This window comes from Cetorhinus maximus, chromosome 4 (genome assembly GCF_964194155.1).
Source record: "Cetorhinus maximus chromosome 4, sCetMax3.hap1.1, whole genome shotgun sequence".
Classification (NCBI taxonomy): domain Eukaryota; kingdom Metazoa; phylum Chordata; class Chondrichthyes; order Lamniformes; family Cetorhinidae; genus Cetorhinus; species Cetorhinus maximus.
In genome coordinates, this window is record NC_135882.1 from 19053412 (window position 1) to 19071175 (window position 17764).

A 17764-nucleotide genomic window follows, 5' to 3' on the forward strand; every position below is an offset into this window, starting at 1 on the left:
TGTTTTTGAGACTCGAGTCAAATCAAAATTTCAGGCACGGTGGTATTGTACCCTAAATTGTCATTCAGATCTGTTGATCTGCAGATAGAGGGACTGAGTTACTATCTAATGAGTTTTAGATTGTTAGACTTTATAACATTTGAAAGCTCTTAGCTTGAGGTCTGGAAAGACCTTTTAATTTGGCTTGGCATGCCAAAGGCAAGCAGGCTGTTGGAACTCAAACATGTGAATCCTGACTATAAGTTTCAAATGTGAGCATAATTTTTTTTAAAAATTGGACCAATTTATATTCCATCGAGCATATGGCTGAAAACATGAAAACTCGCTCTAAATTTTTGTTCTTAAAAAAGAAGACACCAATTGTTAAAGATTTGCACTTGTACATAACATACCTTGTGCAAGGTAATGTCTCTGAACAATAAGGAGGAGAAGGAAAGAGAGAGCAGTGGCTTTTGAGGAAAAGGGGAAGCTGTATATGGGATTTTTTAAATTAGGGAACAAGTTGATGTGCTGGAAAGAACTGGACCGAGAGCAGGAGCATGGTGGCTGAACAATGGTCGGCACAGATGTGAAGTCTGCTTTTAGAGGCATACAAGGTGTATATGGGGCAGTACCGCAAGACTTGATATTTTTGTAGGTTTTCTAGAAAATTGTTTAGGTGCAGTTCCCTTGTTTGGAGAGGATATAAAATCTTTTTGTAATACAAGACTGTTTTCTTTTGCAGTTTGTTGCATATTTTAAGAACCCCGATATTGAAGGCTCTGTGAGAACCTTCACTTGGTGTTTGGTTTAGGACTGTTGGCTTTGTGGATCACTGAAAGATGAAAGGTTTTGTTGAGCTAGAAGAGAGCTACCCCTTTGACCTTCTGGAGGAAAAAACTACCCTTAATGATGTTATTGACAACCATATCCGTGAGCATACGCTTGAGGTAAGCATATTTTGTTGTACATAGTTTAATAATGCTAAGGATAGGAAAGATTCATGGAGTTTGATGCTAAACTAATCTATGATAGTTGCATGCAGCGGCAACGCTACACTGCAGCGCAAAATAATCTCCCAATGGTTCTAATTTTGACATTCAATGGGAATTCATTGTTCAGGCAAACTGCAGTATGAGTATGTGCATTGACCAGGCTATCAATATTAAAACTGATAATGACCAAACAGTACAAAGTTTACCAGAGCACCCATGCTTGAAAAATTATTGAAACTCTTCGTTTTCAGACAACTTTGTTAATTCCGTTTGCTTTTATCCCAACTATTACGAGGTCACTTCGTGAGCTAAAGTCAAATTTATTCGCTTTTGGTATATGAATTTACATGGTTTCATTTTACCTAATATGCCCAAATAATTGCATCCTCTGTAGCTGCAACCTTAGGGTAAATCTAGTATTGAAGGATTTGTATTTACATATTACCGTATCACATCTCAGAAGTATGTCAAAGTACTTCATTTTGAAGTGCGCTGTTTTATTGGCTCAGCACAAGATTGCATAAGCAACAGTGAGATGTGAGCAGTTAATTTGTGTATGGTAGTGTTAGTTCTTTCCCTGGAGAGGGGTTAGAATGTGGAACTTGCTGCTAAATCGATTAGTTGAGATGAATAGCATAAATGCATTTAAGGGGAATCTAGATCACTACATGAGGGAGATAAGAATAGAAGAGCATGCTCGTAAAGTTAAATTAAGTAAGTTGAGGAGCATGAACACTGCATAGCCCAGTTGGCCTGAATGGCATATTTGTGTTATACATTCTGTGTCATTTCTGGAACAGGTTGAGCCCACAACCTTGTAACTCTTAAGATGAACATACTACAGTGGTGCGAAGGGAATACTTGGTAACAAGTGGTTAAATTGAAATTTATAGGAAAAATCATTCTCCCTCAAGCAAATGTTAAGAATGCATTCAAAATAGTGTTTCTTGGAGTGCTATATTTTAGAAACAAGAGATCAGGCCATGTTCCATTTAGTAATGAGCCAGACTTGGATAAGTGTTCTCTTAATGTTAAATTATCCCATAATCAGGATCATAATAACAAATTCAATGCTAAGATTAAAAAGGAGAAACTTAACAGGAGCTAAGATTAATGGGATGTGTTTGAGACTGGCAACAACAAACTGGTCAGTACTGTTATTGGGTAAAACTACAGACAGAGTGGAAGGTGTTCAAAAAACAATTTAGTTAAATACAGGACCAATATATAAGGGAAAAGAGCTCTATTTAATAAATAAAACAGCTGTCATTGATCAATAGAGGTAAATGCAAATAATATTGTAAATCCAGGAATTGGGGAAGACGTAACAAAAGAGTAAAGGAAGACAAAAAAGATAGTAAGACCTGCAAAAAGGGAATACCAAAAGAAACTTGAGGGCTATCAAGATTAACACTTTATCTTGGGAAAATAGTAATGCAGGGCAGTGTGGGGCCCTTTAAAAACAAATGGGGGTAATATTACAAGTGAAACAAGGGGAATGATAGACTTGCTGAATACTTATTTTGTGTCAGTCCTCTTGGTAGATAAAGAGAATAATATACCTGACGTTCCAGGGAACCTAATAATGAACCAAGAACTGGAACACACTAAAGCTAAACAAGAAAACAGTACAGTGAAGATATATTGGCACTAAAAACTGGCAAATCCCAGGTTCTAAAAGAAGTAGGTGAGGAAATCGCACCCACTCGACTCAATCTCCCAAAGCACTGTCAGTTCAAGTATTGTTCCATTAAAATGGAAATTGCAAATGTAAATCCATTATTTAAGGTGTGAAACAGAAACTAGGAAGATATAGACCTATATACCTATTATGGGAAGTTATTGGAATTTATGATTAAGGACACTGCGCACTTGGAAATTTGAGTTGATTAGAGAGAACCAATGTGGATTTGTAACAAAAACAAAATGGTGGGAATAACTCAACAGTTCTGCCAGCTTCTGTGGAGAGTGTAACATTTAGAAATATACTTTTTGAGCAAGTAAAAAAGGGGAGGATGGGGAGATGAGCAAAGCAGAAGGTCTTTGATGGGGTGGAGAAATTAAATAACAAAAGATTTAATGACACAAGGCCAAAGGCTATCTAGAAAAAAGGAAATGAGAGAAAAGACTAAACTAGCAAAGGAAAGGGGTGAGGGCAGAGGTTATAACCTAAAATTGTTGAACTCAATGTTGAGTCCAGAAGGCTGCTAACCCAGGTAAGTAGCATAGTCATAAATAAGGGAGTGCCTGAGTGTAGTTTATATGAACTTCCAGAAGGCGCTCAGTAAGGTTTCACACAAGACTGTTAGCTAAAATTAAAGCTTATGAAATCAAAGGCAAATTATTGGCTTGGTTAGGTGATAGAAGACAGAGTAGGGATAAAATAGGTATGTACTCAAATTGGAAGGAAGTGATTAGTGGATATCCCACAATGATCTTTGCTAGACTCTCAACTATTCACCCATTATTAATGACTTGGGTACCACAATAGAAAATCGCATATCCAAGTTTGGTGATGACGTAGTGATAGTAAGTAGTGCAGACTGAAGCATAAAACTGCAAAGAGATGTTGATTGAGTGAGTGCGGCAAAACTGTAGCTGATGCATTTCAATGCAGCTAAGTGTGAGGTCATACATTTTGGACCAAAAGGGATACCTTTGAGTATTTAAATGATAAGCTAGAAACAGTTGTGGTCCAAAGAGATTTATGGGTCTGTGTATGTAGATCCCTATGTAGCAGTCAGGTATAAAAAAAATCAAAAGGGCTAATGGAATGTTCACTTTTATAACTAGAGGGCTGGAATATAAAGAGAAGGAACTTTGCCAAACTAATCAAATCACTGGTTAACACACATCTAGAATACTGCAAGTAGCTTGAGCACTGCACATTAGAAAGGGCACAATATCCTTGGAATGAGTGCAGTGCAAATTGACCAGCATGTTACCAGGTACTCTAAGGGTTAAACTAAAAGGAGAATTTACAAGTGCACACTGCACACTGCCTATATCCAAAACACTGTGATTGATTCAAGAACATATGCTTATGATTGTCCTTTGAGTTAGTACCATCTTTAAAACTTGTACCAACAAAGTGAGTGCAGAGGCAATTTACCATCATGATACTAGGAACTTCAGTTATATAGAGAGATTAAAGAAACTGGGATTATTCAGAACAGAGGAAGAGGGAGATAAATTAAAGATGTTGAAAATTATGATGGGTTTCAGTAAATGAGAATAAATTGTTTCCACCAGTAACCAAGAGGACTCAAAAAATTTAAGGTAATTGGCAAAAGACCCAGCAGCTTCAGTAGTAACTTTCAAAAATGAATTGGATTTATACTTCAAGGAAAAACATTGCAAAGAGCAGGGGAGTAAAACTAATTGTATAAATCTTTCAGAAGCAGCATAGGTATGATGGTCTGAATGCCCTCTTGCACTGAGTGTTTGTAACTGTTACTGGATCTTCTTGGCTGTTGGCTGATATAATATCAGTTTTCTTTCCATTGTGTGAAAACCGCTTAATTTGTTCACTGGATGAAATGGAACCACATTAACCCAGAATGAGGTTAAGGTAGATGGGTGTTGCTGTCAAAATCAAAGAACTCCAGCGCTCATATGCCTTGTTTAATTTCAGCAGGCTAAACAATCTCCTCATTGGCAGATGTACAGGTCAGACTAGGACAAATCAAACACATATCAGTTTGCCAAGATCCACTAATGGTAAATAAACCCTTCAAATATCATGGCCTTTTTTTTTTACTGGTGCTGAGTTGTGCAAAATGTAACCTATCTGCTAATCATTATCATCTTAATTGCAGAATATAGAACTAAATTAACAAAAGGAGCTCTTTCTAGTACCACAGTCTCCATGGCAAGAGCATTTCACTTCTCTGAATGTGGCACTCTGAGAGCTGACCACTCTGTCAGCACTGGTGAGGCGCTGGAACAAACATCTATTAAAGATTAGTACTTGTCATGACCATGTGGATAATTGCTATCTTCCATGTTGCAAACAACAACCATAAATTTTGTGCACTGAATTGAGAGCCTGCAAGACTGATTAACCACAAATCACAATCTCAATTTTCTTCCTGCTCCCCTAATGTAGGGATTTGGCAAAGAATGCGATAGTGAGGAGAACTGTTTTTTTTTAAAACTTAAGGATTTCAGATTAGTAAAATGGAAAGGCGGGTAGCATATGCAAACTAGTGTGAATAAGTGTGAAGTTAAACATTTTGGGAGGAAAAACAAGGAATGAGAACATAACACTCAGTGGATAGAAATCAAAGGCAGGCACCTAGAAGTTTAAATATATCAATCCTTGAAAGTATGAATGCAATTACATCTAAAAAACAAAAAGACAAATAGCAATAGTTATCAAGGACCAAAATGGAAAAATAATAGATTTCTACAGAACATTGGTTAGGCCACAATTTGTTTACTGGGTGCAGTTTTGCATGCCCCATTATATTGCAGCATTAAAGCCGAAAAAAGTGCTTGTAGCGTAGATTCAACAGGATAATGCTGATGAGCTGAAACTTCAGTTATGAAGAGACTTTAGATACTTGGGACGATTTCCACAGGACCGAGAAGGCTGAGAAAATTTGATGATGGCTTTTAAAATAATGGCAAGTTTTAGTAAAGTGACTAGTCAAGATTATTTCCTGGTTCAAGAGACAGTAATGAGGTTATTAATTTAAAATGATTAACGTGAGAAGAGAGGTTGCAGGAAATGCCTTCACTCAAAGTGCGTAGGATGCTTTGCTACGGTGAGTGGGTGAGGCAGAGACCATTTGCAGCCTTTGAGGGAAAAAAACTAGAATAATATTTGAAATCAAGTTTATGGGTACAAGTGGAATTAATTCTGGATTGCTCTACCAAAGAGCTAGCATAAAACGGTGAACTGAATTACTTCCTTCTGTGCTTTTATGGTCCTACAAATGGACATTTGGGGGTGGGGTGGGGCGGTGGTGGGAGGGAAGGGACGTTCTGAATTTAGGTTCATAATGCTCGTTGGTCAGATTTTATTGTTTTATTCATATTAATGCTGTTATGACGTGGCAGATGATGTGTGCCAGGCAGACCAAATCCACAAGGGAAACTTGGCCACTTTATCACAATGGTTTTGCAATTTGTATTACAAAAAGTGTGCACTAAATTCAGAAGTAATGAGTCCAATAAGACCTTGAACGATTTTAAAAATTAAATTGAAATATGTATTAACAAAAGAAAAAAATTCAAGCACGTACTAAAGACTATGATTACTTAATACTATAACAACTCCTAAAATTCCTAATTAACCTGACTTCCAGTTACACACCCCCTTTAAGGCAACATTCCAAAATAGATTTTAGATTTTAAAAAAACCAGCTTGTTAATACAGTACCCTCTTGACAGTGGAATTCCAAATGGTTTTCTCCTACTTTAGTTATTGGACATAACAGACTTATGCACAAATGGCTGGAGGCTTCTTCAAGGCTGTTTCACACACACCTGTTAGATCTTACATGGCCCCCCACCACATAGCCTTTCATTCTCCTTTATATATGTTTCTCTCCCTTTAATATGTAAATTCCATTTTTCCATATATCTTTGGAACTATACCTTCCCCATAACAAAAAATTCCATGTTGCCAATATTGTCAGTCACCTTTGGGGAAAAATAAACACACTCCTTAGCCTTGCTTATCTGGCTAGTTGTAAACAGACTAACGCCCCTTTAAAATCCAAACAATCCCTTGACTTATCTAAAAATGCAAATTCCCATCACACCTTACATGCTAAGACAGCATCCATGTTTACTCATTAGCATTTCAAGTACATTTCTACACCTAGTTTCTTTTGATAATTTCAAGTTTGCAGCCTACCTGACTCCAAATGTAATTAAATCACACAGAACAATCTGCATTCACGCCCATAAATCTACTTTACAATAAACTGGAAAAATGTTATGAAAATTATTAAACTTTTGTAGCAATACACAGTTGACATGCTTGAAATTCCAAAGACCATTGCCATTTGTTTTCAGTAATCAAATTTAAGAGTGGGTTCATATTGCCAGTATGTTTACTGAAGCAAATCTGAAACGTTGACTTCCATTCCTAATGCTTTAGAAACTATAACGTTTATATTATTATGCTAATTTGTAGATGTGATTTTTTTTTTAAAAGCATCCCTGTGATGATTAGAACATTACATACAGCCAGTAAGAGATGAGGCATTTCTAAATTCACTGCCTGACTTGAGCTTTTGATGCTTTAATAATATATAACTCCTGTCCTCCATTCTGATAAATGCACTTACATGAGTAAATATAGTTGGACATCCAAAATTCGTTTGTCCAAAATCCAGATGTTTTTGAAAATATTCCATTTTGAAATATTCAGTTAAATGACATTTGGACTATTATCTTAATTTGGCTAGGCGCTAGTTCTCGGTGATGCGCCAGGCAAGTTTTCAGCTTCGCCACTTTTACAATAGTGCACCAGTCTAGTTCCCATGCTCCAAGGCAATCCAAACGACACCACTGGACATAGAGGTCCAAAATTGGGAAAAATTCAAAATCCAACACTGCCTTGATCCAGAGGGTACTGGATTTTGAAAGTCCAGCCTGTACTGTTTATTAAAGCAAACATTTGAATTTGTTCACCCATTTAAAGTCGTTTCAGTATAGGATATTTTTATGTGACAGTTATAAAAAAAACTTGTGTGCAAAAGAGGAGCCCTATGTCTAGACAATGTAGTGGCATGTTGATTTGATTGTTCAGTGCTGCATTTGTGAGAACCTTGCTATGGAGATAGTATGTTTCCTCAGTCTGTTTCTAAACATTTCCAACCAAATTATTAATCAATAGTTTATGGGTGATGTTTTATTACCTGCCAAACAGTTGGAAATCTTTAAAGGTAAATTTGTATTATTTATAATTTTAACAATTAAAATATACTTGTGTATGTTGTAACTGTTAAATTCGCAAGTGAATTTGAGTTTAATTTGATTCTTGAATCAACAAGCTGTGTTCACTAATACATTGTGCCCAGGCTCATTAGTTGAGAAGATTTGTATTGTTCCAGTTTTCTATTCGGAATCAGTAATTTGTTGGATATACCCAGGTTAGAAGTTTTTAAACAAGCTTCCAATTTCTGTTGATTTTGTTTTCTTTCCCCTCTTTTCTTGGATAGAAGAATAGATATTTGGAGGCTCCATTCTTTGTGCATTATTAATAGATGGAAAATTGGGAACACTCAACCTAACACACTGACCTCCTGCTTAGTTATCTGACTTGCACTACTGTCGAGTGACACTGCACTGGGAGCAGTGGCTGCTCTTTAAGACTTCCTAATTGGAGGAACTTTAATGTGTAAACCACCTCGTGCTTCTCTGTGAATGCTAGTGTGCTATTTGACTACATGGAGGATTGTAATTTGTTCTCATCTGGCTGGCATTCATGGAATCGTAGAATGGCTACAGCACAGGAGGCTCAGCTCATCGAGTCCCTTCCAGCTCTCATTAAGCATAATCCAGCTAGTGTCATTCCCAAACTTTCTCTATAACCTTGCAAATTTTTCTCCTTTGTGCATTTGTTTCCAAAGAATTGCCTGCAGTACTAAATTGGCTAGCTGAAACCAACTAATTCAGCAGATTGGAAACCTATGTGGGATCTTCCTGTTTACAGCTGAGCAGCACATTACGTAGATCAGTTGAGCCATCAAAGTTTTATTTCTGTAGTCACTGTTCTAAACAGTAACCATGAAGAGTAATGTTTCAGGTAACTGAAGCCAGATTAGCATACAGTTCTCCCTAATTTTAATTAGAAACTAATATTTTTCTTCTAATTTCTCAATTATAGCAAACTGAAAGGAATGCATTCTTTGTTGCTGATCTTGGGAATGTTGTAAAGAAGAACATTCGATGGAAGAATGTGATGACACATGTGAAACCATTTTACACTGTTAAGTGTAACAGCAGTCAATCTGTAATTGAAGTTCTGGCAGCTCTTGGAACTGGTTTTGCTTGTGCAAACAAGGTGACAATTGCTATAGTTTATATTTATGTTGTCTTGCATTAATTTTAGGGAAATTTGTATTACACAACTCTTTAAATTCTTAACTAAAATTATGTAGAGAATTGGCGGATATTAGCTCATATGTCTGAAAACTTATGTATTTCCTCACGCAGAATGAAATAACACTTGTGCAAAGCTTGGGTGTAACATCTGAAAATATCATCTACACAAACCCATGCAAGCAAGTCTCCCAGATTAAGTATGCAGCCAAAAAAGGAATAAACATCATGAGTTGTGATAACAATGTTGAACTTCTGAAAATTGCACGTAACCATCACAGTGCCAAGTAAGTGTGTAAAGCTAATGAAAATTTCTGGTATAGCTTGTTTAACTGGAATATTGTTTACCTCCACTGTGGTGCTGTGAATGGACAGTATATTTCATTGTTCAAGTTATCAACTTAACTAAACTCTATTGGTTTTAACCAAAAATTAATTTGTTCATTTAAGACGTGGGCTGCCTTTGAATATGGCATGAATGGATTTGTCTGTTGAAGGGCAGTGTCACTAGAAGATATCCCCCATTTTCTCCTTCAGAGTTGTGATTTAAAGTGAAAAGACAAACCCTACCAAGCAACGTTTTTTTTTAAATTGGGCCCTCCAAACATTTGCCATGCATGTACTTGCAGAATTTTTTGTAGGTATGTAAAATATGACAAAGAAGTGAAAAACAAGTGGATAGTAAGTTTTTTTGCAATAAAATAATTGCCCCAAAACCATGTTTCTGGTTTTAAAGTGAAAGTCTATGAATTGATGCGCTGTCTGTAAGAGTGATCATTTCATTTTTTTTAATAATAGGTAAAAGGATATCTAACCTTAGCTTGTGCCTTAAATTTTTAAAACCCAAACCACCTCTATATTCTGGCATGAAATTTAGCAGTGGAAGACTGAACTGAAGTTGTTATAAATTATTGTAATGCTTAGAGTAAGTAGCCTCTCTGGTAAAGCTATTTATACCTTGCGTAAATGCAAATGTTACCTGGTAGATTAATTAGCCATTTCGTGTTCATGAAAGAAAGCCAGAAGAGTGGACCAGGTATCGCACTAAGGCAGGTTTTGGAAAGAAGTGTAATTTCCTGTATATCCTCCATAGTGACTATATTCTAGCCTATTCTAAGGATGTTACCTTGCCTTCATGGTTAGTCGTGACTGGCAGTAAAAAAATAATTATGGTGTTTAGTGCCCGAGTTTGCAGAAAATCTGAACCACCTGGTGCATTACAAAGCAAAATACTGCAGATGCTGGAAACCTGAAATAAGAACATAAAATGCTGGAAATATTCAGAAGGTCAAGCAGTATTTGTAGAGAGTGAAACAGTTAACCTTTTAGGCCAATGGCCTTTTTCAGTGTTAGAAAAAGTTAGAAATGTAACGGGTTCTAAGCAAGTACGAAGGCAGGGAAATTGAAGTAGGATAGAACAAAAGGGGAGGTCTATGATAGGGTGAAAGGCTTAAGAACATAAGAAATAGGAGCAGGAGTAGACCATACAACCATTCCCTGCCATTCAAAATGATCATGGCTGATCTTTGGCTTCAGCTCCACATTCCCACCCACTCCCCATATCCCTTGATTCCCTGAGACACCAAAAATCTGTCTACCCCAGCCTTAAATGTATTGAACATTGAAGTATCCACAACCATCTGGGGTAGAGAATTCCTGAGACACTGCCCCATGTTCTTGATTCCCCAGTTGAGGAAACAACCTCTCAGTGTCAACTCTGTCAAGCCCCTCCAGAATCTTGTCTATTTCAAAGAGATCACCTCTCATTCTTCTGAACCCCAGAAAATATAGACCCAATTTGCTTGACCTTTCATTGGCCGACCCCCTCATCTAAGGAGCCAATCTAGTAAACCTCTATACTGCCTCCAATGCAAGTGAATACTTCCTTAAATATGCATACCAAAACTGCAGTTTTCCAAGTGCCCCTCCAAATGGCTGTACAACTTTAGCAAGACGACTTTATTTTTATACTCCAATCCCCTTGCAATAAAGGCCAACATGCCATTTGCCTTCTCTCCTGCTAGTCGTACTGAGGCTAGTTGTAGCATTCTAGCTCGAGTTAAACCCAGAATTTATTATTTTTCAATGGCTTAGGATGATGTGGTGGTATATTTACCCAATAAGCAACTTGGGCATGTTTTCCTTGTTTAACTACCTGTGGGTATATATGTAGTATCCCCCGGTGATGCAATGTTGGAGAAAATGTTGGGTTTCAATGATCTTGCATTCTATTTGCTTTGGCTACATTCATGTCTGAATATGATTTCAACTCCTGAAAGAAACTGAGTTGATTTGGAAATTATTGGACCACTATCACAGTGGCAAAGTTAATCAGTGAGTTGAATATGAAGTCTTGATAACTTGGAACATGAACAGATGTTATGCAGTATGCAGTGGAGCAATTGGTTATGCATTTTCCTGGAAAGTTAAACACCATAGAAGATGCCAAAGCCAGCACTGTTTGTTGTGTGAATGAGTTTTGCAAACAATTTTTGTGATATAAAATTGATATCACTCCAGCAGAAGGCAAGTTGTCAATTTTTTTAATAGTAATTGGGTTTGTACAGCCCTACCTTTTTGTCTTTGTTCTTAAGGATGGGATTAAGACTGCTTTTCCCCCCTCTATGTGGTTGTATTCCTCTTCAGAAAAAATTGCTCTCTCAGACTTGTTATACTAAAATATGTGACTAGGTATTACACAAAAAACTCCTATAAATGCAGGCTTTGGCATGCCATAAGCAACTTTTCTGAGCTAACACTTGGCAACTGCACAAGGGTGTTAAGCATTTGAGGACTGTACCAAGAGACAGCATATAATGTTACATCATCCACACAGTCTATATATCATATCAAATGGGAAGACTCCCTTCATTCTCTCCAGACAGGCCATAAAGCTGTGGTATAGCTAAGATTAAGTTTTACCTGTAAAACCTCGTGACTAGGTTCTTCAAAAATGGATGCTTGCCTGTGCATCTGTTCAAGTGAAAAGTCGTCTCTAATTTGGAATTACTTCAGTTTTAATTAGATTTTATTTGAATTTCTAAATTTCCTCTACATTTTATTTCCAATAATAGTAGACCTTCTAAAAAGAAGTTGGAAATATTTTCTTGTTCAGTGATATAGTCTCTTTAAATCCTTAGTGTGTATGTACCTCTCTGCTTGTCCTCTTTTATGACATTCCTTAAAGCCTATCATTTGTCCAAGCTTTTGGTCAACTATCCTCCTTTATGTAGCTCAGTGTCACATTTTGTTTAACATTCTTTTGAAGTACTTTGGGACATGTCACTGTGTTTAAGATGCTATAAAGTAAAAGTTGCTGGTACAGCACATGATCTCTTTTATGATCACTCTGTTATGTATACCATAAAATTTTTATCTAACTGCAGAAATGGAAAAATTAAAGGATGCTCATCCCTCAAAAGAAAACAACACTGAAATGATATTTTTCAATTACAAAACTTAAAATTAAAATCAAAAAAATTTTGGAACCCCCCCCTCCCAAAAACCACTGGTTTAAATTGAGTGTTGAAAATAAAAATTGGCCTGTTGAACCTGTAATTTTTTAAAATGTATCTCAGTTCACAACTTCTCCAAAACCACAGCCAAACAGAAAACAAAATCACCATTTGAATCTTAGACTGTGCAGCACAGTTTTGCTGTTTATCACTTCTCTTGTTGTTACTATACTCCTTTATTGATTTGATACAATAGCTTGGGTGACAGTAAGTAGCTGTTATCTCTGTGTTGTAGAGTCTAGATTCTGTGGTTGAGATTACGCAGTCAGACAGGCTGGTCTTTGTGTTTAGTTCAGATGTTAACTGCCCATTATAAAAATAATCCAAATGAAGAAAATGTCATAAATATTTTATTTTTAAATCACAACTTGAAAAATTATTTGATCCTCTTAAAAAATGGGTACACTCTAAGAAACTCCTGTGCAGGTTTTGCACTGGAAGGGGTTACATCTGTTTTTTTGGTTTTCTTATTGAATGGGTGACCAATCATTGTATGTGAAGCATTGCTAAATCAATAGAATGAGGACTATCCACACCTTTTGCGACACTAACTTTTTACCATTGATACCCTGTGTACAGTATTATGTCTCTGTATTTTAATATTTTGTTAATTCACCACTTCCTGTAAATTCTGCATTTTTAATGAGGACGAATACGCTCAGATGGTGTTAATTTAAATGAACTGCTTAAAAGAAAATGCTAGATGACATTCATTTTAATACTGTTTAAAAATACTTTGCTGCAACATTCCAGATATGACTTGATTTTAAAAATGAATACTTTTTAACCTGATTTGTTATTTTAAAATCTTTTCAGCAGTTCTGTTCTCTACCTCTTATTGTTACAAGAATCACATCTTCTCTAAGAATGATAAAGGTGGCAAAAACCCCATGATCTGCTCAAGACTTTGTTACACTACATGACAACCAATAGGAAAAGTTTGAAATTGCATTTGTAAGTGGACATTTGCTAGAAATGTCATGTTAGCCACAGACACCCTTGAACCTTTAATACTATCGCTGGCACAGAATGGAGCACTCATCCTCAGGGCATACAAAGTGCAAATATATGATCCAAATTAAGGGAAGAAAAATATCTAGAAATTGGATTTGCATTGCCTGTTTTTTAGGCAGAAAATGGCACTGCAAGTACCACTACAGCTTGCACAAGCTCACTTTGTGCAGGAGAGTGCAGCATGCCAAATTGATCAGAGCATCCCCAGAATCATGCAGGTTACCTGCTTGAAGCTAGACTAAGCTCATTGCCTTTAGAGGGCTGAATGTTCATTTCAGGTCCCTTTAGGAAACTGGATCAGGATGCACCATGCATGCTGCACTCAGTTTTCTCCAGTTAAAGCAGCCAAACCAGCAGACCTTATGGGACCACTGGAGGCTGTCATCAAAAAGGTAAAGGTAAGCGAAAATATTTTGAACACCTGAATATGGAGCCTGGGGAGCAGGCGTCTGATTTTCTGACAATGGCTTCATTCAAGTATTTTGATTGCACCCCCTATGAAAATGTTATTTTCTTTTTGAATTTGAAGTTAATCATTAGCGTTACTCAGTCTGCTTTATGATACCCAAAGCTGGCTGCACTGTAAAGTTCTGCAGTTTCACTGGATGTCCTTGACACTTCTTAGTAAAACTATTTGTAACTGTGGCCTGTTTGTAGCAGATAAATGTTTCAGAATTGGATAGTGAGTTGCTAGGTAATACTGAAAACCTAATGTGCATTGTAATATTGTAAAATAATTATACTTCCAAAGCCAACAAAACAATCTTGGATGAGAAGCGATCTGTCAAATTTTCTTTTAGAAGTTACATTTTGGCTAAGACTTTCAAAGCATATTCAATGAAAGTATTATAAAGAAGTGTGGAAAAGAAACGACTTGCTTTCCTCTCCTGAAGGTATGGCTTGTGCTGAGATACAGTTCCAGAAGTGAGGTACCGGAAGGCTATTAACACTCATTCTGCAGGTAGAGCCTGTACAATATCCATTGGCATGTTTTGCCATTGGTGGGAAACCCAGAGGCTTCAGCCATGTCTATATTAGATATTCATAAAATCGCACTTTCCATCAGCTGTGTAGGCAGTTGCTAGGAGCGGTGGAACATTCTGTCCTGCCAAAACTTTGAGACCCTAATGACCTGTTGTCAACCCACCTCAGCTGAGATAAGCAGGAGGAGTTTTAATTGCAGGGGAGGGGCGTGAGTAATTAGGTTAGCAATAATGTTACAGTATTACCAAAAAAGTGTTTGTCATAGCTAGAAACAATTGTATTCCAAGCATAAGTTTTTGTTTTTTTTTTGAAATAACTGTCTAATTGAATGACTTAAATGTACCAGTGTTCTTCATTGGTCTTTTGTTACAGCACCTAGTCAACTCTATTGATGAAACAATTGAGTCTTGGCTTGCTGCATTTTTTGCTCCCCATCATGTCCTTTGCAACATATGTAGCTACACATCTAGGCCCTAATCACCAGTTTTCTCTCCTGTGCAGGATTTTCTTTTTATTTAGATTCACATTCCAAGCTTGGAAGTGGGAGCTCCTGCCACCATAATCTTCATGCTACTGACAGTCTTCAAGCTGCACATGTGATGATGATGTAAACCAACTGTGCCCCAATCATCTTCCTCTTTTAGGCTCTTGGTAGACATTGCAACTGCTGATTCATGTGAAGAAAATGAGATGAGTCTGAAGTTTGGAGCTACTTTGAAGGACTGCAGACATCTGTTGGAATCTGCAAAAGAACTAGGGGTTCAGGTGGTTGGTGTCAGGTGAGCAGCGTAATTATTTTTCTAGTTCAATAATATTAACCTTGGATGGGATGTAATGTAACTAAGCAATGTGATATGTTTCCTTATTGAAAGCTATACACTAAACTACCATTAAAATTTGGTACAAGCATACATAATTGATTTTTATGATCTGTGCAACTTGCCCATTGGTGCAATTTTAGCATTTAGCTGGTGTGAAAATTCCAGTGTGTTTTTTTTTCCATTGAACATTAAGTGCCCAACGCACTTTTTTCAGGCAATTCAAACCTGAGAAATTGGAACGGCAATGTGAGAGAGAGAAGGGGTGTACAAATGGTGACTCATAGGCTCCTGTTGAACTGTTCTGGGGCTCTTTTTCTGTTTTCTGTCTTCCATGAAGCTCCTGATCCTGGGGGATGTAGGAAGGATGCTCTCCAATTGACCACAAACTACTTTTTCCAGTCCCAGTAACCTGAAAAGGCCGAATCTTCCAAGTTTATTGGTTTCAGGGGACTGGGAAATCTGAATTTGCAGGCATGGGGATCTCCTGTATATGTGGGTTGGCTTTTGTATTCATGCATTTTTTTTTTGTGTTTATGCAGCTCTCACTATTGGGATTCACTTTTACTATGGAAGAAATTCTTGAATTTCTGTGTAAAGGGCATTGCATTATTGCCCACCCACTCTTGTCTCTTGCTATAAAAGATTGGATAGTCCTGCTGTTTAAAACAAAAACTTGGTTTTGTGACCATGACTTCACTCAGAAGTAATTTAGCTTGAGATTGGAAAATACAAAGTGGAAGCCAAATAATTGCCCACACAAATGGAAATAGTGTTCTCCTTGGCCCACTTAAAAACCCCTTAGGTTCTGGTTTGAGACAGCATTGATAGAAAATGAAGAGCATGTATTCTTGATTTGGTAAATGGCCACATATCGGCAAACAGAAAATACCTAAAGTGACTTTCTGTCCAAAGTATGGAGAAAGCATAGGCTCCACATAATGTTATGATTGTTTAGAATGCTCAGTTTTGCTTCTTATGGTCCACAGAAAACATGTAATTTAAACTTACTTTTCCTGTGTAGATCAGTTGCTAAAAATGTAACACTAGAGATTTTTATTGTTGGAACTTAGACTGTCTAATTTAAACCTTTTGTCTCCTGTTAGAAAGCTGTCTTTAGCTTATATATAAAGTGAGATGCATTTTACTTGTCATGTTTTTTCTGTCATGATTTCTTGGGTGGATGGGGGGCTGTTGAGCTAGTCAGGAAGTGACGCTTAATTATATGTCCATTAGAGAATTAATTACACATTGAAGCTTACATTAATAATGTGGTCAAATGCTATATAATTGTATTCTTCAATGCCAAAATTCTTGTTACTGTGCACCCTCTATATAAGCAGTATGAAATCTAGGATGGAAAATATTGTCAGCAATTATGTGCAATCAATTGGACATGATCTTTGGGGAAATTGATTGCACATGCTCTTTGGGGGAAAAAACAACTTTGGAAATGGTCCCTAAAGGTAATTAAAGTGTTAGAGATTCAATTAGCTAGCAACTGTTTGTTTGAAATTTTATATTGGGATTCTTTGCCACTGGGTCCATATAGCAGCAATTTTTAAAAACATTTTCGTGTTTTTGTGGTCTATTTTGAGAGATAATAGATTCTTACAGTTCAAAAGAAGGCTATTCAGCCCATCATGCCTATGCTGACTCTGAAAGAGCTATACAATTAGTCTCACTCTGCTGCTCTTTGACCAAAGCAATTTTTTTCCTTTTACCTATATATCCAATTCCTGTTTGAAAATAACTATTGAGGCTGATTTCACCACCCTTTCAGGCATTGCATTTGAGATTACAAAAGAAAATTCTCATCTCTCGTTGGTCTTTTGCCTGTTATTCCAAGAACTCAAGAAATAAGAGTACACCAGACATCTGTCAAGCCTGTTCCACCATTCAATGTGATCTTGGGCTTCAACTCCACGTTCCCACCTGCTCCCCATACCGCCTTGGATACCAAAGATCTGTCTTTCCCAGCCTTAAATATATTCAATGATGAGCATCCACAACCCTCTGGGGCAGAGAATTCCAAAGATTTGCAATCCATTGCGTGAAGAAATTCCTTACTTTTCATCTCAGTCCTAATGATTGTCCCCTTATCCTGAAACTGTGCCCTATGTTCTAGATTCCCCAGCCAACAGAGCCAACCTCTCAGCTACTCTTTAAAGTTACGTCATATGAACGTCTCTTTGAGATCACCTCTCATTCTTATAAACTCCAGATAATATTGGCTTGATTTATTCGGCTTCTCATTGTAGGATAACCCTGTCATTCCAGGGACCAGTCTAGTGAACCTTTGCTGTACTGTCTCCAATGCAAGTATATTCTTAAATATGGAGACCAAAACCACAGACAGTGTTCTAGATGTATTGTAACTGAAGCCCTGTACAATTGT

General features: G+C 37.0%; 1 protein-coding gene across 1 annotated transcript in view; it reads left to right on the forward strand.

Moving 5' to 3' along the window:
- Positions 1-17764, forward strand: part of LOC144679526 (antizyme inhibitor 1-like) — a 43232-nt gene that overhangs the window by 19344 nt on the left and 6124 nt on the right. Inside the window, exons 3-6 of the mRNA XM_078540005.1 lie at positions 725-929; positions 8821-8997; positions 9150-9322; positions 15193-15327. Coding sequence (XP_078396131.1) covers positions 822-929; positions 8821-8997; positions 9150-9322; positions 15193-15327 — 593 coding nt within the window. The 5' untranslated portion in view covers positions 725-821. The remainder of the gene's footprint in view (positions 1-724; positions 930-8820; positions 8998-9149; positions 9323-15192; positions 15328-17764) is intronic.